This window comes from Dermacentor albipictus, chromosome 5, assembly GCF_038994185.2.
Source record: "Dermacentor albipictus isolate Rhodes 1998 colony chromosome 5, USDA_Dalb.pri_finalv2, whole genome shotgun sequence".
Classification (NCBI taxonomy): Eukaryota; Metazoa; Arthropoda; class Arachnida; order Ixodida; family Ixodidae; genus Dermacentor; species Dermacentor albipictus.
The window spans coordinates 6541262-6568947 of NC_091825.1; the positions used below are offsets into that span (position 1 = coordinate 6541262).

Genomic DNA, 27686 nt, shown 5'->3' on the forward strand with positions numbered 1-27686 from the left:
TCGCCCGGAATGCTGCTCTCATAAAGAGGTTATTGTCGCACATGTCAACCTTAGGCCAGAAACCAATCCGGCACAAGTGGAAATAGTCTTGTCTTTCCCAGATGGTGGTTCAGCCTCGCGAGCAAAATCGCTTCGTCAATTTGCACACTTTCAATGTGAATGAGACTAATCGAAGGTTGGCTATGGTGTCGGGTTTCTTGCCTGGTTTCGGCAGTGGCATCATGACCAAGTGTTTCCACTCTGTTGGGAATTCCTATATTCCAGATTTCATTGATTACAAGCAGTAGTGCTTGCTTTCTTGTTTCGGCAAGATTCCTCAACATCCGCAAAATGACTGCATCTTTGCTACGTGCGCTTTAAGTGTTGATATGCTGGAGAGCAACAACAGGTTCTGCCATCGTAAAGGGGCTTTCCATTCCTTCCTTGGCAAGTGGTCATTAAGGAGCGTAAAATCTGGTGACGGCCAGTCGCTGTGAGGTGGTCGGGGAAAGCATCTGCAGCTTGTCACTCAAATATCTCAGATGTGCACTGAAGATCAATAGTATTACAGTATTTGGTTCATCGTGTTAGAGCCGAGATTGTGTCGCAGCTTATCGAGACCTATGCGTTCAAATTACACGCAGTGGTCATCCACTAGTCTCTCGCAAGTTTCTTAACATGACATCTTGCCTGCTCAGTCTTGTGCAGAACATTGATCAGGGTTTGTTGCGTGTGGCCACAATTTAAGTATGCAGCTTGGCTTGCTCATCCCAAAGTTGCAGCAGGCGCTCGTCAGGGCTGGATGTTGCCTCGGTATGCTCTAGTTCGCATGTCGCTTTTTGTACTGCGTAAAGAATGCGTGTTGCTAGCGATTCTTCAAAACCTTCACATTCCGCAGACTCAAGTGCATCACGGAAATGCTCCCAGCCTGATACCCAGATTTTTTTAATGTGGTTCATTTTCGCCCCTTCGTCAAGTGTTATATCAGATAATGGTCGCCTCCTCTTGGTTTAGAGTCGCAATGACACTGGATGAAGGCCCCAGTTGCCTATGCTAGTAAGTGTACTGCCGATCTGGTATGAATGGAAGGTGCGGCCATTGGGATAGTTCGTGTTCTTTGTTAATTTGAGGTCTGCGGTGTCTGCTTCGTCAAGGTGGCATCCTCTTGGCCTTACATCTTTGCATCCCCAATGTGGGTGATGTGCATTGAGCTCACTTTGAGTATTCTGTACTCGGGAAAGCAAATTTGCAGACGTCAAAGCCAAGTGCCAAGCCAACGGCAAGTATCGTGCCGCACAATGCAGGATGAACACGTGCGCATGGGAAAAATACTGCGCTGCTGAACGCGCATACTTATCAGCGATTTGCAAGGCGAAAGATGCATTCTGTGGTGATGACCTTCGGAAACATTTAATCAATAACCCAAAAAAAATTCTGCCAGGTGATAAACCCCCAAGAAAGGCACAGTGTAACACTTACCAATGAAGGAGTTGAAACGGTCGACGATGTAGAGTGCGCGAACCTTTTTAATGCAGCTTTTGTCTCTGTATTTGCAGAAGAGCCTACCACGTCCCTTTTTTCTTCGCGTACTAATGGAACAAGCGCTATGCCGACCATTACATTTTCCCCAGATGGTATCTCATCGTTAATTGACAACCTTAAACTCACATCGTCAGCCGGCGTGGATAACATTAATTCGAAACTGTTAAAGAATACGAAACGTGCCACCGCGGTGTTCCTGTGTTCGCTATTCTCGCAGTCACCTTCAACGGGTGAAATACCCCATGACTGGAAGGTGGGGAGGGTTGTTCCCATCCACAAAGCAGGTGAGAGGAATTGCCCGCCTAATTATCGCCCCATTTCATTAAAGAGTGTGCCCTGTAAGCTCATGGAACACGTCATGTACACAGAAATCATAAAATTTCTTGACTCGAACAAATTATATCATTCTTCACAGCATAGGTTCCGCAAAGGATTTTCCTGCGAAACACAACTGGCCATTTTCCTGGAAGATATTCACACGAATTTAGATTCTAACCTCCAAACAGACACGATATTTTTAGATTTCCCAAAAGCGCTCGACAAGGTACCACACCAACATCATCATCATCAGCCTGGTTACGCCCACTGCAGGGCAAAGGCCTCTCCCATACTTCTCCAACAAGCCCGGTCATGTACTATTTGTGGCCATGTCGTACCTGCAGATTTCTTAATCTCATCCGCCCACCTAACTTTCTGCCGCCCACTGCTACGCTTCCCTTCCCTTGGAATCCAGTCCGTAACCCTTAATGAGCATCGGTTATCTTCCCTCCTCATTACATGTCCTGCCCACGTCCATTTCTTTTTCTTGATTTCAACTAAGATGTCATTAACTCGCGTTTGTTCCCTCACCCAATCTGTTTTCTTATCCCCTAACGTTACACCTACCATTCTTCTTTCCATAGCTCGTTGCGTCAACCTCAATTTAAGTAGAACCCTTTTCGTAAGCCTCCAGGTTTCTGCTCCGTACGTGAGTACTGGTAAGACACAGTTGTTGTAAACTTTTCTCTTGAAGGATAATGGCAACCTGCCGTTCATGATCTGAAAATTCCTGCCAAATGCATCCCAGCACATTCTTATTCTTCTGATTATTTCAGTGTCATGATCCGGAACCGCAGTCACTACCTGTCCTAAGTAGATGTATTCCCTTACCACTTCCAGTGCATCGCTACCTATCGTAAACTGTTGTTCTCTTCCGAGACTGTTAAACGTTACTTTAGTTTTCTGCAGATTAATTTTTAGACCCACCCTTCGGCTTTACCCCTCCAGGTCAATGAGCAGGCATTGCAGTTGGTCCCCTGAGTTACTAAGCAAGGCAATATTATCAGCGAATCGCAAGTTACGAAGGTATTCTCCATTAACTCTTAACCCCAATTCTTCCCAATCCAGGTCTCCGAATACCTCCTGTAAACATGCTGTGAATAGCATTGGCGAGATCGTATCTCTCTGCCTGACGCCTTTCTTTATTTGGATTTTCTCGGTTTCTTTATTGAGCACTATGGTGGCTGTGGAGCCACTATAGATATCTTTCAGTATTTTTACATACGGCTCGACTTCCTGGTCATCATGACTGGATGCAGGGGCGTAGACCTGTACAACCTTGCTTTTGTACCTCTTATTAAGTTTCACAAGAAGACTTGCCACCCTCTTGTTAATGCTATAGAATTCCTGTGTGTTACCAGCTATATTCTTATTGATCAGGAATCCAACTCCCAGTTCTCGTCTCTCCGCTAAGCTCCGGTAGCACAGGACGTGCCCGCTTTTTAGCACTGTATATGCTTCTTTTGGCCTCCTAACTTCACTGAGCCCTATTGTATTTCATTTACTTCCCTCTAATTCCACGCATAGCACTGCTGGACTCGCCTCACTAGATTACGTTCTAGCGTTAAACGTTGCCAGGTGCATATTCCAATGGCGGCCTGTCCGGAGCCAGGGATTCTTAGCATCCTCTGCTGCGTCGCAGGTCTGACCGCCGCCATGGTCAGTTGCTTCGCAGCTGCTGCGGACTGAAGGCCGGGGTTTGATTGTGGGGTTCAGATAGTGAGGGAATGCGTTACCGGTTCTGGTTACCGGGATCAAGCCATACTCCGGGCCTGTTTATGCAATTTTATCAACACGCGGATTTTTTTTTATACCGGTGGAAAATTCGCGGCACCGGGATTCGAACCATGGACCTCTCGCACCCGGGGCGGATGTTCTACCTCTACGCCACCGCTGCGCTACACCAACGTCTACTAGTATAACTATCTCTTGCGAACTTCACCCCGACATTTTGCGATGGATTGAAGCGTTCTTGACAAACCGATCTCAGTTCGTTCTTAGCATCTAACCACCTACCAGTGACTTGGGGTGTACCGCATCTGTTCTTGGACCCCTGCTCTTCTTAATATACATTAAATGACCTACCCCTGCACGTGTCTTGCAACGTTCGTTTGTTTGCAGATGACTGCATCATTTATCGAACAATTACTTGCGCATCTAATCGAGACTTACTTCAGGAGGACATTAACTGTTTACAGCAATGGTTCGACCGGTAGTTAATGGAACTTAATCCTAAGAAATGCAACTTGACGGTACTTTCTCGTCGGCGCGACCCATTTCCTTACTAATACACAATTAATAACATTCCCGTGTGTGCTGCGCAGTCTTACAAGTACCTAGATGTTACTATATCTAACGACTTATCCTGGCGAACACACGTCAGTAACAACATTTCATCTGCTAACAAATCGCTTGGTTTTCTCAAGCGTCATCTAAAACGTGCCCCCAAACCAGTTAAGCTACTGGCCTACCAGTCAATAGTCCGACCGAAACTGGAATATGCATCCGCCATATGGGATCCACACCAAACATATCTCATTAACGCACTCGAAGCCGTTCAACACCGCGCCGCAAGGTTCATCCATTCTAATTATTCATATGACGTAAGCATATCTTACCTAAAGAAAGAATTGCATTTACTTCCCCTTTGTACGCGCCGGCGCACTGGAACCCTTTCACTTTTCCACAAGTTTTATCACAGCTCGCTTTATCAACCACCCTATATCCTCCCCGCAGCCCGAACAACTCATCGTACACGCCACACTTTTTAAGTGGGCCGCCCTCGCATGCGCACTGTTACCTGTTTGGTTAATTTTCTAGTTGGGAATAGCATGCTTCGTGCTTAAAAATGAACTGTTTAAAGAATTATTGGAGTAATATTAGGACAGGCAACTCTAACTGAAAGATTACTGCTGGTGTCGCAAAATGTGGCAAGGAGCTACGCAGATGCTGTCACGACAGCACAGTGCTTAGGTTGTATGAGTATAGAAGAAACAAAATTGGAGTTGTGAAGTTCAAAGCCATATTACTACAGCCTCTCTTTATACCGCTGACATTAGAGAGCTTTAGATTTGTGGATGCAAGCAGCATGCATAAACAAAAACCTTGTTTGTGTTTTTGTGGGTCCCATGTGGTTTGCCTAACCAAGCAGCATACGGCTCGCTTGCATTCTCTTATCCAATATTATTGTCATTGTAAAGCAACCAATATCGCAATAAATCTGATCAACCTGCATCAATATGCTAGAAAGTTTTGAGCACGTAAGGTGTGTCGGTTGAGTGTTAAAAGCACTTCACCGCACCCTTGGCCACTAGACTTGACTTTCCAGTATTACTTGCTAGTCAACTCTTGAAGTGTTTACATTGTTTTTCTGTGCTGTAAGATTAGTTTGACAGTCCTAATAAAATTGTTAAAGTAATGCTATGGGCTGTTATATTGGCCATGTCATTCTAAAACTGTTAGATGTGACACTGTCAAAGCATTGGCAACTTTAATAAGCTTCACCTCAATACATATATGTATTGCGGTGGGACCATATAGCATGTGAAAATAAAAATACCGACAAATAGAGAGTTCGAGAGCACCTGAGAATTTAGACCGTGTTACGTTTCGCCTACGACGCGCGGTATGCCGGCGCGGATGTAACGGACGCCGAGGCTTCGTTCAAAGCGGCGGACATTTTGGCCCGTTCGGAGCGGCCGCAACGCATCCCCGCCAAGCGCGTCCCGGCATGTTCAGTGCCACGTGTCTTTGTGTGTGCGTGTGTGTGTGTGTGCCCACGCTTGTCAAAGCGCGGCAGCCGGGGAGAGGAGCTCCCCAAGTGTGAAGCGAGGAGGTCTGACCGGTGCCGGCCCGGCTGATGCGTCACTACACTCGTCTCAACATGTCTCTCAGCTCGTCCGTGCCTCGCTCTCACGTGGTGTCGTCCCGTGACCTTCCTTCTTGCCCGCGACGCCAAGAGTATAAAAGCAGCTGCCCCGGGACGCCAAGAGAGAGGCTCCGGTTTCTTCCGTCGAGAAGTGCGCTCTCCCGTCTCTCCACTTCGGTCGACCTGACCGGCCGCTCTTTTGCGATGCTAGAATAAACAAGTTGTTCTGTTAGCAGTCGACTCATGCTTTGCCAGGACCTTCGGATGCTTCCAGTGGTGCCCCAGGCCGCCAGGCCAACGCTACCCTTGGGGCTTGCGACCCATTTGAAACAACGGGCGCCAGCGGTCCTATTGCAATAACGGGTGTCAGCACTGAGGTTCCAACAACCGGTGCCATCGGTGGGATTCCAACAGCTGGTTGCCAGCGGTGAGATCGCGACAACGGAGGCCAGCAGCGAAGATATGCGGTTGACTGTATGCTGAGCAGCACAACGACCATCCAGGAGCAGTGCAACGAGCCCTTTGTGATGACTGGTTGCATGCGGCGGAACGACTGCGCTGAATTCTTGGCTGCGAGGTTTGGTGAGTGCGGGACTTTCTTCTGAGTTTTGCCAGGCTTTTGTTAGTGTCAGAAACAGAGCTGGTAATTGTGGTTATCGTTGCTGCCGGGTTAGTTTGCGGCAAGACAATAGTAGGCAGTAGAGAAAGCAGCATTCAGAGCAGCCATGGATTTGAAGTCGTTGCGCAAACCGAAATTGCTGGAGCTTGCAAGAGAGTTGTGTCTGGATGTCTCAGACAAACTCAGAAAACCAGAACTGCTAAGGGCTATTCTTGAGTTAGAAGCTGAGGATGACGAGCTGTCGGAATGCCTTGAGACCATTGAGGAGAGGGAGACGACAAAAAGACAGGAGCGCGAACTTAAGGAGCAAAAAGAGAAAGATGAGCGTGAACGTAAAGAACAGATAGAACGAAAGCAACAAGGGAAAGATGAGCGTGAACGAAAAGAACAAAAAGAAAAAAGAAGAGCGCGACCGTCAACACGCTTTGGAAATGAAGCGTCTCGAGATAGAGATGGAACGCGCTCGTAATGGAAGTCAGGCACACGGTGCAGGAGAACGAGTATTGTTTAAAATGACTGACCTGATGCGGCCGTTTAAGCTTGGAGAGGACATTGGTTTGTTCCTGGTTAACTTTGAGCGAACGTGCGAGAAGCAGGGGTTCTCTCGGGAAACGTGGCCACAGCGCTTGCTCACTTTGTTACCCGGTGAGGCGGCCGACGTAGTCGCTCGCTTGAATAGAGAGGAGGCAGAGGATTTCGACAAAGTGAAATCGAGTCTGCTAAAAAAGTACAGGCTGTCAGCGGAGGCGTTCCGTCGGAAGTTTCGAGAAAATGAGAAGGGCAAAAGTGAGTCATATACAGAGTTTGCCTACAGGCTAATGTCAAACATGCAGGAGTGGCTCAAAGAAGAGAAAGCCTTTGGTGACCACGAGAAAGTTCTGCAGTGTTTCGGGCTAGAACAGTTTTCTACTCGGTTACTTGAGAACGTGCGGTACTGGGTCTTGGATAGGCCAGATGTTAGTACGGTGGCTAGAGCCGCTGAGCTAGTCGAAGAGTTTGTGACGCGTCGGGCTCGCGGAGCTAAGTACGGTCAAAAGGGTGAATTTGGCTCCAAGTTCGAGAGGCGGAAGTTCACGCCCATGAGAGCAAAGGGGGACACACGTAGTGCGGATGCGAGTGAAAGCAGTCCGACCGAACGTAAGGAGACGGCGGCAACCGAAGCCGAACGCAGAAAGCGGTTCGAGACGAGGCAAGCGCGCGTTTGTTATACGTGTCAGAAGCCGGGTCACTTTTCGGCGCAGTGTCCAGAAACAAAAACAAAAGTCGTGTTTTTGTCATTATGCAGCACTGACGAGAACATGAAGCTTCTCGAGCCTTACATGCGAGACCTCCTCGTGAACGGGAAAGAGTGCCAAGTGCTTCGCGATTCCGCAGCTACAATGGATGTAGTTCACCCCTCTTACGTAGAACCCGATATGTTCACAGCGAGTGCGCATGGATCAAGCAAGCCGTGGAAGCTCATAGCGTGTGTCTGCCCGTAGCAAAAGTGCTTATTGAAGGACCTTTCGGAGCACTTGACACGGAGGCGACAGTGTCATCTATGCTGCCCCCCCAGTACCCGTACCTATTTTCGAACAGGTCCGATCACTTCCTGCGCGAGAAGGGGCTTTTGTTTGGTGAGGCTAGCGCTCAGGCCTTAACCAGATCGAAGGTTCGGGAGCTCGCTGCAAAGGCGGTAGTTGCGGGGCCGACGTTGTCGAACAATGAGAAAGGGTCAGAGGCGCAGCAAGCTGATATTCAGAGCACGTCCAAACTGAATAAAATTGAGCCTGTAGCGTTGAAGGCACCAGATACTGGAGAGGAAATGCCCGATGCGGGAAAGTTAGAAGAGCTATCTGCAGATTTGCTCATCGCGCCTACGTCAGACGGACTTAATAGGTTGCTAAAAGTCAGCCGGTCGGCTCTGATAGCCGAGCAAAAGAAGGATGGCAGCCTAGAAAACATACGCTGCATTGTCAAGGCAGGTATCGCCAAGAAAAATGCTCGCTTTGTGGAAAGAGGTGGGGTCCTGTACCGGAAGTATCTAGACCGCAGGGGAGTGGAGTTCGATCAGTTGATCGTGCCTCAGTGCTACCGTCAGGATCTGTTGCGCTTGTCGCATGGGGGTTCGTGGTCCGGACACCTAGGAGTTAAGAAAACTAAGGACCGTCTCTTGCAAGAGTACTATTGTCCAGGCTGTTTTCGGGACGCAGACCACTTTGTGAAGACATGTGACACCTGTCAGCGGGTGGGCAAACCCGGGGACAAATCGAGGGCGCCGTTGAAGTTGGTACCTATCATTACGGAGCCTTTTAGACGGCTCGTTATTGATACAATGGGACCTCTGCCGGTAACAGCCACGGGGTACAGACACATTTTGACTGTGATCTGCCCAGCGACAAAGTTCCCTGAAGCAGTGCCGCTTAAAGAACTCAGCTCAGTTGAGATAGTCAATGCACTGCTGTCCATATTTGCGCGAGTTGGTTTTCCTGCGGAAATCCAGTCAGATCAGGGCACAGTGTTTACAGAGCTTTGACGACAGCCTTTCTCGAAAGGTGCGGGGTAAAGCTGTTACACAGCTCAGTGTACCACCCACAGGCGAATTCTCTTGAGAAGTTCCACTCCGTCATGAAGCGCGTGTTGAGAGCATTGTGGTTTGCACAACAAACTGACTGGGAGCTGTGTCTGCCTGGGGTGATGTTTGCATTAAGGACCGCGCCGCATGCCGCTACGGGGTGTTCGCCAGCTGAGCTCGTGTGCGGTCGCTCGCTGCGATCTCCGCTTCGCATGCTTCGAAACGGATCACTACCCTCTCCAATGGCTGCAGACCATCTCTTTCACAAATGGCCACCTCCTGCGCTGGAGCCTCGCTTTGCAACAACATTCCTTTGAGGTGCGTTACAAAAGGGGGAGTCTCAACGGTAACGCCGATGGCTTAAGTCGAAGCCCCTAACGTGGGAATCAGCCTCAAAATTGTTTGTTATTGATGTTTTTCTTCCTGAGGCAGGATTTTTAACATATTGCTTTTGTGTAGTGTTTCAAAGTGATGATGTGCTTTCTAGTGCAATTTTCCAATTTGTGGACTCGTTTGGGCAGAAGAGCCTGGCAGGGCTTAGTGAGGGTTGTGCCGTGCTTGCTGACTGAGCGGCTGAGTTTCGGCGTAGTTCTAACGCTTGCTGGGAACGAGAGAAAAATGACAACTCTCCCGAAGTCACTTTGAAGTGTCCTGTGGGAACCTGAACGTGAGAACGAGGCCTTCTCGGTGCGCTGCGCTCAAGAAACGCCGAGGGACGACCAACTTCGGTTATGAGCCTCATCGAGCGACATCCCTCCGGACAGCGGATGCAGTCCTCTGACCATCGGGATCTCCTTGCCCCGGCGGGGCGGTCTGTTACGTTTCGCCTACGACGCGCGGTATGCCGGCGCGGATGCAACGGACGCCGGGGCTTCGTTCACAGCGGCGGACATTTTGGCCCGTTCGGAGCGGCCGCAACGCATCCCCGCCAAGCGCGTCCCGGCATGTTCAGTGCCACGTGTCTTTGTGTGTGCGTGTGTGTGTGTGTGTGCCCACGCTTGTCAAAGCGTGGCAGCCGGGGAGAGGAGCTCCCCAAGTGTGAAGCGAGGAGGTCTGACCGGCGCCGGCCCGTCTGTTGCGTCACTACACTCGTCTCGACATGTCTCTCAGCTCGTCCGTGCCTCGCTCTCACGTGGTGTCGTCCCGTGACCTTCCTTCTTGCCCGCGACGCCAAGAGTATAAAAGCAGCTGCCCCCGGACGCCAAGAGAGAGGCTCCGAATTCTTCCGTCGAGAAGTGCGCTCTCCCGTCTCTCCACTTCGGTCGACCTGACCGGCTGCTCTTTTGCGATGCTAGAATAAACAAGTTGTTCTGTTAGCAGTCGACTCATGCTTTGCCAGGACCTTCGGATGCTTCCAGTGGTGCCCCAGGCCGCCAGGCCAACGCTACCCTTGGGGCTTGCGACCCATTTGCAACAACGGGCGCCAGCGGTCCGATTGCAAGAACGGGTGTCAGCACTGAGGTTCCAACAACCGTTTCATCGGGCGAGAAGGATGGGCGCGCGGAGAGCCTTTCCCCCGCTCTGGCTTGGGCAATCCGGCGCGGCGCTGCTTGAAAGTATTGCTGTCGCGTGCTGCGGAACGATTTCGAGGTGTTTCAGATGATACTTTGTGATATCTACGCCATGTCCGTTCATATAAGGTCGTCAGGGAAGCCTTTCGGTGCATCGGTAACTACAGTAGGCGGAAATATCTCTTGGGGGCGCAAAAATGTGACGCGCTTTATCAGCCGCGATGTACGCACATTATCAGTTGCGGTGTGTGTATGTGTTGTGAACTATTTTGCTTATATCGGTTTTAATTCAACAAAGAAAACCGGTGTCTCTGTATTAGCAGCATGAAATGGTAAATCTGCTCACTGTCTGATCGCTTGGCGTAGGGAGTAAAACATAAAGCATAAGAGCGCACGCTCGTGCGCGGCCAACCTAAGGCAACCACGAAACATCTAAGCGGCAGGCGCTATCAAATTTTGTGATGCACCGGCATCGTTCTCGCGCATTTCAAGTCTAGTAGGCTTCAAATTACCATACGTTTACGCTAGCCGTCATGCATGAGGCCGATGGCGCTGCTCAACACAGCGATCACTGCGGTTGGTGAGCCAGCACGATACATATGTAAGCTGTGCGCTTCGGCATTGCCTTTTTGGCCTGCATACAGCCATAATATATGAGAGGAATTGCATAAAAAGAATGCGATGCCTATTTTTGAGGACAAAATTTCCGTAATACGTGTTAGTGCGTCGTAGAGAACGGAACGAACACAATCGGAAAAAAATTCGGTTATCATTCTCTTTCTCGAAAAAGCAAGAGAAAACGGGCTAACCTAACGCCACAATAGGACCTCGCATAGTCACGCCGCACAACGTTTATAAATATATAAACGTTGTATAAAGAACAAAGATATACGTAATCCCGCACCTACCAGTGCTTAGGACACTCTCGCAGTTCGTAAACAGTCCCTTTGCTGGACAAGCTTAATTCAGACTGTAAGGTATGCTACTACTTGCCAAAACTATTTTATTCATGGGCGGAAACCTCATCCATCGAACCAAGTATTCACGCAATGTAACCTGCAGCGAACAGGTTGAACGCTTGTCAAAGTACCGTATTTTCGCGATTCTAAGCACCCCCCCCCCCCTATTTTCGAGAGAAAACTGGGACGAAAGTTTGTATGCGAATCTATGCGCCTCCCAATTTGTTAGGAAGAGCGTGTAGCCAAGGCCGCCAAGCGCGCTTGCTCCCTCTGCCATCGAGCCGGAGCCTTCGGCCTCCCGAGGTGGCACGGCGTCCGCGGCTCGAGTACGCCATTGTAGGGGTTGAAGGACGGACTTCGTGATGAAAACAAAACTTGGGAGATTTATTTTACATTATATACAGAGAGGTGAGAGTCAAGTAACATTCGTACAGTCATTACGGGCCGGCAGCAACTCGGACGCTGCGGCCCGCGGCAAGAAGTTCTAGAGAGGTGAATCAGGGAATCAGGGCATGCTCTGGTCTCTCCGGAATGCTTCTTTTAAACCCTTCGAGGACTGGAAGTCGCGTCATGTTTGGCCAATGGGAGAGTCCGCTCAGATGACGCCATTTTCAGCCAATGGTAGGCGTCCGTGCAATGGTGTCATACCCGGCGAAGAGAGTCGCCGCTTGGGCCCCCTTGCTTGATCACTTGATCCCCCTGCGGTCTTGCCTCGCAGACTCGCAATGCGCTTCTTCCAAGGCGGAGAATGGGGGGGGGGGGTACTCATGCTCCATTGTCCAAGTGCCCACCTGCTCCCGGTGCTACGGCCGCGCAGCGGTAGCAAATGTCTTCTTCAAAGGCGATGAAGAGGGGGTATGCTTGGGCCTCACAGCCGTCTGGCTGTCACGGCGCATTACCGCCGTCTTGGTTTGGCACCCACTGCCTTGCTATCCCCTCGCTTTCTGGAAGAGTCAAGCAGAGAATAGCTACCGACGGCTTACAAACTTGTTGGCTCGTGCGCTCCTCTGGAATGTGCTGCGATTCGATGTGGTCCGGGGGAACTTGAAGTAGGCGCAGGAAACAGCTCCATATCTAACAGCTCGTCCTCGCCCCGGTTGTTCTGAATGGCCGGTGAACTCAATTCGCTGGCCATGAGGAACGCTGAAAGAAGCTGCATGGTACTGGGGTCGAGCCTCGTTTGACAACCTTCGGGATCCTGGGCCCTGGAGAACATACGTCAAACAAACCAAACAACACAGTGCTGCACCACGTGTAAGCGCAGGCTCTTCACCCCTGACTCGCCAGGCTATAACTGAGTCAAAATGAACCCTGATCTTTTATTTCCCCAATTTTGACAAAGCAGTTCCAACCACCCTTCCAAACGGCTATCCATTTCTCCTCGAATGCCGACAAGACCAGAGTACTATTGTTGTTGCAAAACAAAGGGTCGTTGACGATGCAAACAACAAATGAAAACAGCCGAACATAACTTAAGTGGCCTAACTACACGAACAGCATGTTTTCAATCTATCGCAGTGGCGTACTTATCGCACGTAATGGTGCCACTGAACAATCTGGTCAACCTCACAAGTACGTAATCACAAGCGCACTAGCCTTGTGGTCACTAAACAGAACGCGCACTTGCGTTGTAGGCAAACTTTTCATTTACGCTTACTCACGTTTCTTCCCTGAAAGTCCTACAGGACACATGACTTAAACGAACAATAAAACTTGCGGGACTTACACACTCCGCAGAACTCTTAAAATAATGCGTCTTCTAATAACTAGTTCCAGGCACGCTCACTAAAGAAGTCAGAATACGGCTGCCCTCAACAAACACGAGCAACCCAGTCATAAATCTGCTTCCTTCCGTCCACACAGGACATGCGCTAATGGAACCAAGAACGCTTCTCAGTGCAAATCATGCACTCACTGAAAACCTACGCGCTTAACCTTAGAAAATTCAAAAACACTTAAAAAGAAAGAAGGTTAAATAACAGACGCGCTTTACCATAGGCCTTTCGACGATAACCTTGACCTTCAGGTTACTCACACAAAAAAAAGGCCTATCTATTTATTAATGAGCCTCTCGCGAGACTACATGTTTACACAAACGCGTCTTTCAAATCTCGGATCTTTCTCAAACCAAAACATAAACAAAGCTCATACCTTACACCTTGAAAGAAATCCTAGTCTCAAATCGCGAAAACTTTCCGATGCACAAAAATAAAAAACAACACACTTCATTTCTACGGAAGGGCTCTTGGCCCCCCTTTCCAAACGCTTGCGTCCGACTCATACTTTGAGTCGAACCCGAGGTGGTCGCAGTTTCAAAGCTACTCTGGCTGCCGAGGAACTACAAAAGGGCTGACTCACTATCAGCTCCCCCAAGACGTTACGGTCTCCTGCCAATTTGCGTCCTGGCGCCTCGCTTTCCTCACAAACTCGATTGACCGCGTCGCTACTCCCCACCTGGTCTCGTCCTGCCACCTTGCGTTTCTTCGAACTGCACGCTGAGCTTTGAAAAGAACTACGGAACGACGAGGAGTTCAACTGCCCCGTGCCCTTTGTCCGCGTCCGCGCAGAACATGCTTTGCGGTCCCCCTTTGACCGGTGGCTGGAACGTTTTCGATGCGTCAACATCGTCCTTGACGACCGCACCTTTTTCCTCGCGCCCTGCCCTTTTGGGTTTCTCGCCATCTTTCGCGGCGCTACATTAGTTACCGTCTTTCGGTCTTTACCGCGCTTCTTTTTACTGCGCTTTCTCTTTGCACTCGCTTTCCTGTCGCCTTCTCGTGCCTCGTGCTGGCCTGTACACATTTCGTCGGCCCGGATCGGTCTCTTACCCGCACAGTCTGAGTGATTTACATTTAAATCTACTCTCACTTTGCCTCGACTGGCGGACAGCCCAACCGACTCTGGAACAATGCAGCAGGCTTTACTCGAGTTAGACAACTCGCACTCTTGCGAACTGCCCTCTACTAGATTGCCCAGCTCACGCTGTGCATCGGCACACAGCCCGTCGGTATCGATCGCTGTCTCACGCGCACAGTCCGAATGATTAACAACTGAATCATCCCTATCTAGGCCATCTAGACTGGCGGAGAGCCGCACCGATCCCTGAACAATGCAGTTGTATTCTCTTGAGCTACACAGCTCGCAATCCTGAGAATTACCCTCAACTGCATCGCTCAGCTCGCACTTCACTTCTGCACGCACATCTGGCCTGACATGGGTGCTCGCTTCTGTCGGGTCAGAAGTACCCTTTTCTTCGCTAGCAACCTCGCTAACATTATCAGCGACGCACACACGCGGTAACTGTGCCAATTTGTTCGCAGCTGGCCTAGCTGTCTCTACAGTCATCTGTTGGCACAGCACTTCGTCGCTTTCCTTGCGGCCTTTAACGGCCTCTGTTGCCACTAAGGCATCGTTAGCAGCTAGCCTTTTCCCTTCACTTATGAATCGGCAGCCAATCTCACAGGCACTACTCGTCTCGTCGGCTTTTGGCGAAAATCTGCTAGACACTTCCTCATTCTTTCGCTCTGTACTTCCTACGGAATTCTCAGACAGCCGTTGTCTCTGTGCCAATAACTGATTACAATGCTGTATCTCTTTAATCAGTTCTGCCTTCTCTCTCTCATACTTTCGCTCACGCTCAAGCTTACGTTCCTGATACTCACGTTCGCGTTCATTCTCACGTTCGTGACGCTCACACCTAAGAGTAAGTTCTTGAAGCTCATGCTTCCGTTCATTCTCGCGTTCTTCACGCTTACGCTCACTCCTAAGTTCACGACGCTTTCACAAACGTTCACGACGCTCACGCTCCCGTGGTTCCTGTATCACCTCCCAAGCAAGCTCAATGCTTTTGCCATCATTGCCACTATCGTTAATCGCCTTTATGATAGCTGGCGTTTTCATCCGTTCGTCCGCCTCAACTCCCAAATCGTCGCACACCAACAACAAGTCTAACCACGTCAACCTTCTAAGATCCATGGCAGCTGCCCCGACAGGTGGTTAAAACTGTTTTCCTTATTTAATTTGTGCAAACACACAATGCGTCAAACTCCCGATTCCCAGAACTATCAAAATGAACACACAACATTTGAGTCTGGCGAATCATAAGGAAAAAAAAACCACGCGCTCACTTACGGTTGCAGCACCCTGCCATCCGGTTCATTCGTCCGCAGTTCCCGGTTCCTCCGGACTCCCTGGGTCGAAGGCTCGCTCCTTCTTCGCTACTCCCAGTTTCTTCGGACCTCTTTCGACGAAGGCTCTCTCTTCTTCGCTCTTCCCGGTTCCTTAGGATCTCTCTCGACGAAGGTTTATCCGTAGCGCTGCCACCAGCTGATGCATTCGGGGGCGATCTCACCGCTGCCAACCAGATGTAGGGGTTGAAGGACCGACTTCGGGATGAAAACAAAACTTGGGAGATTTATTTTACGTTATATACAGAGAGGTGAGAGTCATGTAACATTCGTACAGTCATTACGGGCCGGCAGCAACTCGGACGCGGCGGCCCGCGGCAAGAAGTTCGAGAGAGGTGAATCAGGAAATCAGGGCATGCTCTGGTCTCTCCGGAATGCTTCTTTTAAACCCTTCGAGGACTGGAAGTCGCGTCATGTTTGGCCAATGGGAGAGTCCGCTCAGATGACGCCATTTTCAGCCAATGGTAGGCGTCCGTGCGATGGTGTCATACCCGGCGAAGAGAGTCGCCGCTTGGGCCCCCTTGCTTGATCACTTGATCCCCCTGCGGTCTTGCCTCGCAGACTCGCAATGCGCTTCTTCCAAGGCGGAGAATGGGGGGGGGGGGGGTACTCATGCTCCATTGTCCAAGGGCCCACCTGCTCCCGGTGCTACGGCCGCGCAGCGGTAGGAAATGTCTTCTTCAAAGGCGATGAAGAGGGGGTATGCTTGGGCCTCACAGCCGTCTGGCTGTCACGGCGCATTACCGCCGTCTTGGTTTGGCACCCACTGCCGTGCTATCCCCTCGCTTTCTGGAAGAGTCAAGCAGAGAATAGCTACCGGCGGCTTACAAACTTGTTGGCTCGTGCGCTCCTCTGGAATGTGCTGCGATTCGATGTGGTCCGGGGGAACTTGAAGTAGGCGCAGGAAACAGCTCCATATCTAACACCATACAACCGGACTGTACGGCTGTACGGCGAAAGCTGCAGAAAACGTCTCCATCAACCATGACAAAGTGAATTTCGGACGCGTGGAAGCGGGTCCAAGTGGACGTTGTGGTAAAACCTTAAGAAGTGCTCGATCTCAAACCACTTCGACGGAACGGAAGACGACCTGCTGTGGGATACCGAGTGCGGCGGTTCAAGCAGTGCGACGAACTCGAGTGGCAGTGATAGCAACTGAGCATCCGATACAATCGGTGGGGTCACTGTCTACACCGATTTTTCTTTTGAATGTGTGCAAAATAACATGTTATTTCTCGCACCCGTATCGTCGTGATATCACAGCGAAAAGAGGGAGGGGGGTCATTCTAGATTTTTCGAATCTAAGCACCCCCCCCCTCATTTTTGGCATCGCGATCGTGAAAAAAAGGGATTGCTTAGAATCGAGTAAATACGGTATAACATCACAGCTCCTATCGTAGCAGAACGGTACCCCCCTATTACGATCGTCCCGTATATTTCATGGCTCCTAAACCGCAGCTTAGAAATAGAGGGTAATAGTGCAATAAGGTCAGATTAGTGATTGGAACATTCAGAAATACACAATTGATCTCCGAGGCTGACTGTAGGCTCAATTATGCGCGCACACATCGCGCTGCGTGTTCCGTCCACCTCAATGCCAGCAGAAATTCCGGCCATGACGCCTTAAACCACGTCAGCACGTCTCACAGAACCGCTAACCGCGTAGAAGACGCACGTCCTACTAAACAGACCACACGACCGCGAAAACAAACGCCAGAACCTACCACCGAGCGTATACCTGCCATTCAAAAGACCGTTTTCACCCAAGCCAGTATGGCGCTGCTCACAGGCGGCGCCACTGCGTTCACAATATGGCGGCGCCTATAAAAAAACGGTCTATAGAATAGCGGGCGGGGCAGTATATTCAGGTTAACGGGGACATCAAAACTGGAACTAGGGCTGCCATACATCCTGTCACCGCAATACACTGTTTGCTTCATCGCATTACACGAATGCGTTGCGATGAAGTTATAGCAGACGCATATACACATTCATTTGTCTCAGCTTTGGACAGAACCCTGCGTCCCATTGCCAAAACCAAGAGAGCGAAAAACGGGCGGAGATGAAGCTGAACATCACCGGGCACAGTATTAAGCTCCACCTCACTGTGTTTATTGCGCCCTTAGTACCGATAACATTAAACGCCTGCTCTGCATTTTAGCTCGTGGACTTCTGGCGGACCGTGTGATGTCACTAAAGCTCCGTTATGTTCACAGCACTACGCGATAATTGTCGTAAAGACCACGATAAAAGAAAGTCACATGAAGTCACGGATAGCGCTGAACACGGATGGATGGATGGAAAGTAGGAGCGTCCCCTCTGAAACGGGGTGTTGGCAGTTGCCACCATGTTCACCTTTTTGTTTTTGTTTAACTGTGTTGTTATTAAAATTCGCCCTTTTCTTTAAGTACGTCTTCCTACTCTTTTAGCCTTATGTCACCTGTCTGCTTTTGAGGCACCAAACCTCCAATCGCTATTTGCTAATTTCGACCGCATATTCATTTACATGACTATTGTTAGCTCTGAAACCTAGGGCCTCAGAAGCGTAACTGTACCCCCATCGACATGGGCATGGATACCATCACATTTTAGTATGGGGTGTTCTATTGTTTCTACAGATTTAGCACACACAGTACATGTGTCTTCTTCTTGGTTAAATTTCTTTTTATAACTCCGCGTTCTAAGACATCCTGACCTAGCTTCAAAAAGTAGGGCACTGCCTCTTGAGTTATTATAAAACGCTTCATTCCTTATCTGCTGTTTCCAGTCTCGATGTAGTTCAACACTGAATTTATCCAATTTTGACCTTCAGCGTTTTTAACCTGTCCTTTAATGCTCTGTCTTTCTCCGTCCTCGTGTCTGGGATACTTACTGGTTAGCTTCCTAGTTCTCTCCCGCCATTGTGAGTCAACCCTCTTTCTGTATAGGTATTTAAATACTGTAGCAATTTCCTCAGGCGTTTTTCGTATAGGTTTTTACTCTGAGCTTCCCGTGTATCGAACGATGCCCAGCCCAGGATTGAAAACATGCGCTGCCCCATTTCAAGAACGCTTGAACAGTTGTGAGCAAACACCACCTCAAGCATTATGTTACTTACGTAACCTACGTCGTGGCGAAGAACACGTACAATACCTCCGCCTACGACGCTTGTCAAGTAAAGGTGCATGCGCGATGTGATGACACTGCCCGAAAAGGGCAAACACGGCGACGCTGCTGCACAGTGCAAGTTCGCAAATTACATTGCCGAGGCGCTATGCCACTTGAATATTTCGATCGTCAACACCACTGAATTCTTCAGAAATACGGGTCTCACACCACCAGAGTTCACCGAAACCAAAAGTCGGCATACCACACCACTACTGCACGACTTTTCGCCAACAAATACTGAGCCCACTGCGGAGACATCACATGACCAGCGGCCGGCGTGGGCTGGAGCAGCAGCCGGAGATTCAACGCACCACGTGGTGCCACAATGGTCCCTTCTCAAAAGTCCCTAAACGATCCTGTCCCTACAACAAGGGATTTTTGTACTACATTTAGACGCACGGGTACAAGAGCAGGTATTTCGCCGCCGCGCTCCCTTTCGCCCCATTAATTCCGCTGAGGTGAGTGGCAGCGCCGACGTCGCGCCAATCCCGAGCTTCGAGAGCGGGAAGCGCACAAAAGCGCTAACAGAGGGAAGCCGCTACCGCCGAGGATCAAGAAGGGGAAGAGCAAATCAAGCGCCGGTGGAGGTAAGCCACCCCCACGCACACTTTCAAGAGAAGGCAACCCAAGTCAAGCGACAGCAGAGGCAAGCTAACCCTCAACTTCGAGAATAGGAGGCCGAGCAGAGACGTTGACGCAGAGAATTTCATCCCACGTAGGGTACCGATGGATGGTTCAAGAGAGAATTCCTCGACCGTGAGTGCGGCCACAGCTGCAAGGTGTGTGATAGACTGTGGTTTGATCACAACTTCACGCAACTGAAGAGTGCGCGGAATCCAGAACGGAAACTCGTATCTAGAAGGACGACGACAACGAGACAAGGCTCATGAAAATCGCCGTAAACACGATTTCAAACTTGCGAAAACTACCACCAGCTTCCCTGTTTTGACAGCTTTCGCTGCGTGTAACAGGTTTTGTGCACAAGTCCGCGTGGACTTAGACAGGCCCGTTTCTTTGTTTTGCTTTTGGATGTGTCAATAAATATTATTATTATTATTATTATTATTATTATTATTATTATTATTATTATTATTATTATTATTATTTAATTTCGCAGTGTGTCCGCGCCGCCATTGTCCCGTTCGTTGGCGCGTGCGCTGCTCGCGCGGAGAAGGTCTCCAGAGACACACAGTGGCTGCAAGGACCGTCATCGCAATCACCATGGCGTTCTGTTTGCCACTGCGGCCATGAGCGTTGTGCGCCCGCCTCTACAGACGCACCAGCGTTCCTGCTGAGCTACGGTGTGGCGACTGCTACGAGCGACACAGATAATGAACGATAAGCTCGCGTTATCTCACACATTGTTGGGTATACGGGTACACCTGGCCAGCAGGTGCTGCTTCGCGACGCACCAAAATGTCGCACGTGGTTACAACGCCGTTCGAAGTATCGAAGGGCAATAGTGCTAACGGTGTCAGTGCTTTGTCCTTCTAGCGCAACTGCAAACATATCTGCTGTTTTATATGTGCATTTTACAGGTGAACAGCACATCCATGTTTCGGAAGTAGTGGTGGACTGCGCCGCCAGGGTATACGGCGAAAAGGTGAGCGCGCCACATTTGCTCTTCAAGAAATACGCCTCAACAAAAGCCCACATCAATGCTTAGCTGTCCCAGTTGTGGGAGCCCAAGAAACGGCCGAGTCTTCTGCACCTCGGCCTATAACAACAAAATCCGAAAGGCCTTGCGGGAGTTCGCCAAACGGGATGCTGTTTATCTGAATGGGTTGAGAGTTCTTGATGAAAAATTACTGGTGGTAACTGTTTTCAGTCGCGTGAGCACCTGCACCTATTTCCTTCAGAAGGGGAAACGATGTGCGCACAATGTTCAGGCGTATCTACACCATGTCGTTCACTAGAGGCGAAGGCGACGGCCGCTTCCGTCCCGCCGACTAATGCCTACGACCGTCCGTTGTAATGAACACGACAAGTTACCGGCCGCTGTAGACTATAGACGTCTGTTCGCTTACCCTGCTTGGCACTGACACGGCCCGGGCCTCAAGACTATGGAGGTCCCATCCTTTGATCCGACGTACAGCAATCGTCAGAAATGAAAATAAGGTCGTGGCATCGGCGCACAATAACTTAATAATAAATTTAATGAATTTAATATTAATTTAAAAATTAACCTAATAAGAGGTACAAAATGAAGGTTGTACAAGTCTATGCCCCTACATCCAGTCATGATGACCAGGAAGTCGAAAGCTTTTACGAAGACGTGGAATCGGCGATGGGTAAAGTGAAAACGAAATACACTATACTGATGGGCCACTTCAATGCCAAGGTAGGCAAGAAGCAGGCTGGAGACAAGGCAGTGGGGCAATATGGCATAGGCACTAGGGGAGAGTTATTAGTAGAGTTGCGGAACAGAATAATATGCGGATAATGATTACCTTCTTCCGCAAGCGGTATAGCCGAAAGCGGACGTGGAGGAGCCCGAACGGCGAGACTAGAAATGAAATAGACATCATACTGGTGTGATAACTCTGGCATCATACAAGATGTGGACGTGTTCGGCAAGGTACGCTGCAGGGACCATAGCATGGTAAGAACTCGAAATAGCCTAGACTTGAGGAGGGAACGGAAGAAACCGGTACATAAGAAGCCGATCAATGAGTTAGCGGTAAGAGGGAAAAAAGAGGAATTCCAGATCAAGCTACAGAACAGGTATTCGGCTTTAGCACAGGAAGAGGACCTTAGTGTTGAAGTAATGAACGACAATCTTGTGGGCATCATTAAGGAGTGTGCCATGGAAGTCGGTGGTAACTCCATTAGGCGGGATACCAGCAAACTATCGCAGGAGACGAAAGATCTGATCAAGAAACGCCAATGTATGAAAGCCTCTATCCCTACAGCTAGAATAGAACTGGCAGAACTTTCGAAGTTAATCAAGAAGCGTAAGACGGCTGACATAAGGAAGTATAATATAGATAGAATTGAACATGCTTTTAGGAACGAAGGAGGCCTACAAGCAGTGAAGAAGAAACTAGGAATTGGCAAGAATCAGATGTATGCGTTAAGAGACAAAGCCGGCAATATCATTACTAATATGAATGAGATAGTGCAAGTGGCTGAGGAGTTTTATAGAGATTTATACAGTGCCAGTGGCACCCACGACGATAATGGAAGAGAGAAAAGTCTAGAGGAATTTGAAATCCCACCGGTAACGCCGGAAGAAGTAAAGAAAGCCTTGGGAGCTATGCAAAGGAGGAAGGCAGCTGGGGAGGATCAGGTAACAGCAGATTTGTTGGAGGACGGTGGGCAGATTGTTCTAGAGAAACTGGCCACCCTGTGTGCGCAATGCCTCATGACCTCGAGCGTACCGGAATCTTGGAAGAATGCTAACATAATCCTAATCCATAAGAAAGGGCACGCCAAAGACTTGAAAAATTATAGACCGATCAGCTTACTGTCAGTTGCCTACAAACTATTTATTAAGGTAATCACAAATAGAATCAGGAACACCTTAGACTTCTGTCAAGCAAAGGACCAGGCAGGATTCCGTAAAGGCTACGCAACAATAGACCATATTCACACAATCACTCAGGTGATAGAGAAATGTGCGGAATATAACCAACCCTTATACGTAGCTTTCATTGATTACAAGAAAGCGTTTGATTCTGTCGAAACCTCAGCAGTCATGGAGGCATCCCGGAATCAAGGTGTAGACGAGCCGTATGTAAAAATACTGAAAGATATCTATAGCGGCTCCACAGCCACCATAGTCCTCCATAAATAAAGCAACAAAATCCCAATAAAGAAAGGCGTCAGGCAGGGAGATACGATCTCTCCAATGCTATTCACAGGGTATTTACAGGAGGTATTCAGAGACCTGGATTGGGAAGAATTGGGGGTAAAAGTTAACGGAGAATACCTTAGTAACTTGCGATTCGCTGATGATATTGCTTTTCTTAGTAACTCAGGGGACCAATTGCAATGCATGCTCACTGACCTGGAGAGGCAAAGCAGAAGAGTGGGTCTAACAATTAATCTGCAGAAAACTAAAGTAATGTTTAACAGTCTCGGAATGGAACAGCAATTTACAATAGGTAGCGAGGCATTGGAAGTGGTAAGGGAATACATCTAGTTAGGGCAGATAGTGACGGCGGATCCGGATCATGAGACGGAAATAATCAGAAGAATAACAATGGGCTGGGGTGCGTTTGGCAGGCACTCTCAGATCATGAACAGCATGTTGCCATTATCCCTCAAGAGAAAAGTGTATAATAGCTGTGTCTTACCAGTACTGACCTAGGGGGCAGAAACCTGGAGGCTTACAAAAAAGGGTTCTACTTAAATTGAGGATGACGCAACGAGCTATGGAAAGAAGAATGATGGGTGTAACGTTAAGGGATAAGAAAAGAGCAGATAGGGTGAGTGAACAAACGCGAGTTAACGACATCTTAGTTGAAATCAAGAAAAAAAAATGAGCATCGGCAGGACATGTAATGAGGAGGGCAGATAACCGATGGTCATTAAGGGTTACGGACTGGATTCCAAGGAAAAGGAAGCGTAGCAGGGGGCGGCAGAAAGTTAGGTGGGCGGATGAGATTAAGAATTTTGCAGGGACGACATGGCCACAATTAGTACATGACCGGGGTTGTTGGAGAAGTATGGGAGAGGCCTTTTCCCTGCATTGGGCGTAACCCGGCGGCTTATGATGATGATGATGATGATTAACGGCGCACGGCGGCATACGATATCATCTACATCGCGATTGCTGCCAACAAAACAGGCATGAACACTTGTATTGAAACTTACATTTGAAATTCATATCTCCGAATGAACCTGCTTTTGGCAGAAGCATCTGTATATCCGCGCATTACACTCTACGAAAAAAGAGAGTAAATAGTGAGTCACGGCAACTTGACTCTCTTTTTTCCTCTCAAGACCCACTTTTGCGCGAGTAAAGTCGCAAAACAAGAGTCCACATTTGCGCATGGGTCGTTTGACTCTCAATATCAGGCGAATAGTCGTTGTGTAAGATCGCAATTCCTCTGACTTTCGAGATGAGTCTGGCGACAGAAAGATGATAATGCAGGAGAAGAAATACCAGATAACCTCTTCTGTTTTTGGCAGGCCCTCGGGTTCCTGTCCTGGTTGTAATGTGGTGTATAATTCTTTCATCCTTGTCATGTTCTGCAATTACTTCGAACTCTATATATTGATTTTCCTTGACCATGTTTGTTGATACCTCACACGCTTAAGCGATAGCTGGTTTCCTATGCTAAGGAAAACCTGGATTTGTCACGCTGGGTTCTGACCATAAGTAAATCTAAAAAATAAGTATTGGCTACTAGAGTGAGCTCAGCAACGTAATAACACGTTCAGCAGGCGCACTCAACAGTGTCGATTGTGGATGTAATTCCGCGACGTAAAATTACATTTTGAAGATTTAAGTTCCAAGATCAAGATCTTGTTATGAGGCGCACGGTAATGGAAAGCTGCAGATTTATTTTCAGCAGCTCGGGTTATTTGACGTGTACTGAATGCATGGTATATGCGCGTTTCCGCATTCTGACCCCGTTGGAATGCGACTGCCACTGTTGGAATTGGACCCGTCACCTCGAGCTCAGCAGCGCAACACCAAAGCCACTGGGCTACCGCAGTGCGTTGCGTTCCGTGACCAGAAACAAATATTAGTGTCCGCAACACTGCTTTGGAACCCCGTAGAAATATAAAAACAAAAATATAGCAGTTTCACCCCAATGCTGCATGAACCACTGCACGAACAATTGCACGAACCAAAGTTCGTAGTTTCATGGGCTGAATAAACAGCAGTAAACATTCGCTTACTCCTTAAATGAGCAAGCACTGGGTCACGCGCGCACGGGCAAACATGAACCGATCTCACTCAATGACCGCGAACACTCGCTGTCACAGCGTTGGCGTGATGAAGGGCGCGAATAGAGCGGACCGAACGCTTCTGCTGCCTCTTCCTTCAAAGCGTCTCCGAAAAATTGCGCTATCTAAGCGCCCCCCAGCTTTGCATCCATCAGACATTATCTCCAAGACAGAGCGAGGGGGGCGCAAGACTGGACTAGAGCAACCGCCAGAGGAGGAGAAGCGCACTAAACTATCGCCTCCCTCCCCCGGCTTGCGCGCGTTTTATCACGTGACCTCCTATAGATACTTGACTTGGGGCGCCCATCCAGCCCGGCTCACCCTCGAACACTTTCTTTAACGCGCACAGTGAACGGCGCGGGACAGGATCTTATCGCGCTTGACTTTATACGTAAGCTCACGGCAACACCGACAGATATATTTCGACGGTTGTGTCCATATAAGTGCTATCGCAAAATTCGCAATAAACAGAAAATTTTACTAAGGACCAACAATGCTGCTTCTCCACGTCGTGATAAAGCGGTGAACGATATTTCTGAAAAGTGTGCTGCTAAATCTCCGCCAAATGACTACGCTCGCATTTGGTGACAGCGGAACGCAGTCACAAGAAATTGTGGAAGAAATACCGGAGTTCTGGCAGCTTCAGGTGCAGTAGATTATTCAGTAACATCGGCAGCTTTATAGTTCTACCTTACATCAGAGCAAACTGCACTCTACAGAGATCAAGGGCAGCCGCACCGTTATAGCTAGGCAAATTAAGCACAATTACGCCGCGTCTTCCAGCACGCTCCGACAGCCCAACGATAGATATTTCAAACGTAACCACACTCGAACGAGCAAATTTTGCTTCTGCGAAGTGAACGCAGCGGGTATTTCAAGACGCGTGTTAAATTCAGGGCTGTTTCATTCGTGAACATTACTTACGTGACGTAAACCTATCAGTGAGCAAAACAGTTTTTATTTCAACGAGAGGAAAGAAAACCGAAACTAGTGCAACTGTTTTGCTCAGTTGTGCGGACACAAATGATCCAAAGCCGAAGCCGTCAATAGCATGGCGCCATTTTGCAGTAGAAGCACTCAAGGGATGCTCGAGTTAGCTTCAATATCTCCCGCTAGGGGCGCCGTAATAAGCGAAATGTTTTCTTACAAACTTTCTCCTACAATACTGAAGCATGTTTATTACATAAAATAAGCCATAGAATTATCATTACTAGTTAGATACTGTGAATTTCATAAGTAAGTTTACTGTTTTTTGTCACTAAAAACGCAAAAAGCGTTCAGCATCATCGATCTTTCACGTGACATCTGGCCTGGATTTAAAATTTTTACCGGCATTTTCGAGTGCATGGCAGCACGGATTCATTCGTTCGTACACTTAGACCAATGCTTAGACTGGTTGCTTCTTTGTTGCTAAAACTACTTTATTGCGCTTCGATGTCTCCCGTTATGTAACTTGTGGTGAAGGGACGTGTTTGCAAGCGGACATGTAAGCGCGAAATCTAAGTTTCGGTCGTGAGCCATGCATCTGCATCGAAACGGGAACCGTATTCTGCGACTGAGGACAGCAGTACCGGTGAGTCGTTTAATATCGCTGCCTGAATCCTTATGTACTATTGCTCTCGTTAACGTACAGGTGGAGACAAGTTAACGAACTAGATGCTGCATTACGTACGGGCAGTCAGGACCCTCCGTTGCAGTTTGCGAAATAAACTTTTAGTTGCGAATTCATGAAAGAGAGAGCGATATCGGAACGCCTGTCACATTTTTTTATCTCGTTGTAGCCGTAGCCAAGGGTGACAGAGTAGCCTTGTCAATGTATTTTTTTCAAGGCCACCTGCAAGTTCTTTCGTCCACAGGACCGAATAACCCTTTGATAAACTGAAGCTAAAGTACTGAATTTAATGTACCAAACAGTTTCACGCATGATAATTCACCCATATTTCGTACCTGTTGCTTCTAAATGTTCTTGCTGTGCAGTTTGGTTTACCCGAGGACAAATATTTTTGTAGTAGTGAAGTGGTGCATCACCTTCACGCAGAAAAAGAATGCATCATTTCTAATAGCGTCATGTCTTTCATGCATTTGCTTGTGAAACCAGCAGTGTGATCTCTTCTAGTGCATAAATGAGCGCACAAATGTTCTCATTTGTGATCTTAATAATACTTAAGCTGTTGCATGCATTGTAGTTAGGCAGACATCAATTTTACGGCAAGTAGCAATATTTATTTACCATGCTGCTAAGCACCATAGAACAAACAGTGTACATTTGCGTGTGCTCTGTAGTCACAAACCATTACAATGTATATGTTACACCTTTTCGCATGTCATATTGCAAAACTGTGCTTATTCAATTTCTGATGCAGCCAAACTTTTTGTTCCAGACATGCAGTAATGAGGACGGCACCAGTATAAAGCAACAAACTCCACGCACTAAAGAAAAGTTGCTGCCTTCTACAACAAGGTCATTGTGTGGACGTTGGCTGCTACCACAAGGTAAACAACACCTGGTTCAGAAATAAACATGCTTGATATTGTCACGTGGTAGTGACGTTGAATAACACAGTAGCAATACTGTGAACGATAAATCTAACCTTTATTGGGCGAACCTGTGCCCACAAAACAGGCTACACTTATAGCACAACGATAGCGGCGAACACGCTCGGCGATCGTCGAAAAACTGATCAGCGGGTCAAGCGCGTCGGCTTTTATAGATCAGTCGTCGAATGTTCCAGATTAACTGATGGGACCCGCGTGTCTTCCACAAAGTTCTACACCATTCGTGTCACCCCGGTCAAAAAATCCGTCAGGGCTATCTTAATGGACTTGTAGAATTCTTGAAGGTCAGTCAGGAATTCTTACAGGTACTCTCCCAATACCAATAGGATTCTTAAAGGTCAGTCAGGAATTCCTACAGGCAGTCTCCCAATAGCAATAGGATTCTTAAAGGTCAGTCAGGGATTCCTACAGGTACTCTCCCAACACCAATAGGGTTCTTAAAGGTCAGTCAAGAGTGTCTACATGCACCCTCCCAATACAAACAGGGCTCTTAAAAGTCATGTAAAAACTCTTACAGGCAACCCTCCAATGCCACTAAGAGTCTT

The 27686-nt window shown here is 48.5% G+C and overlaps 1 protein-coding gene across 4 annotated transcripts in view; it reads left to right on the top strand.

The window, feature by feature from the left end:
• Positions 1–27686, top strand: part of LOC135917173 (uncharacterized) — a 283550-nt gene that overhangs the window by 96110 nt on the left and 159754 nt on the right. For all 4 annotated transcript variants that reach the window (XM_065450680.1, XM_065450681.1, XM_065450678.1 and 1 more), the window contains exon 3: positions 20223–20287. In XM_065450680.1, coding sequence (XP_065306752.1) covers positions 20223–20287 — 65 coding nt within the window. The remainder of the gene's footprint in view (positions 1–20222; positions 20288–27686) is intronic.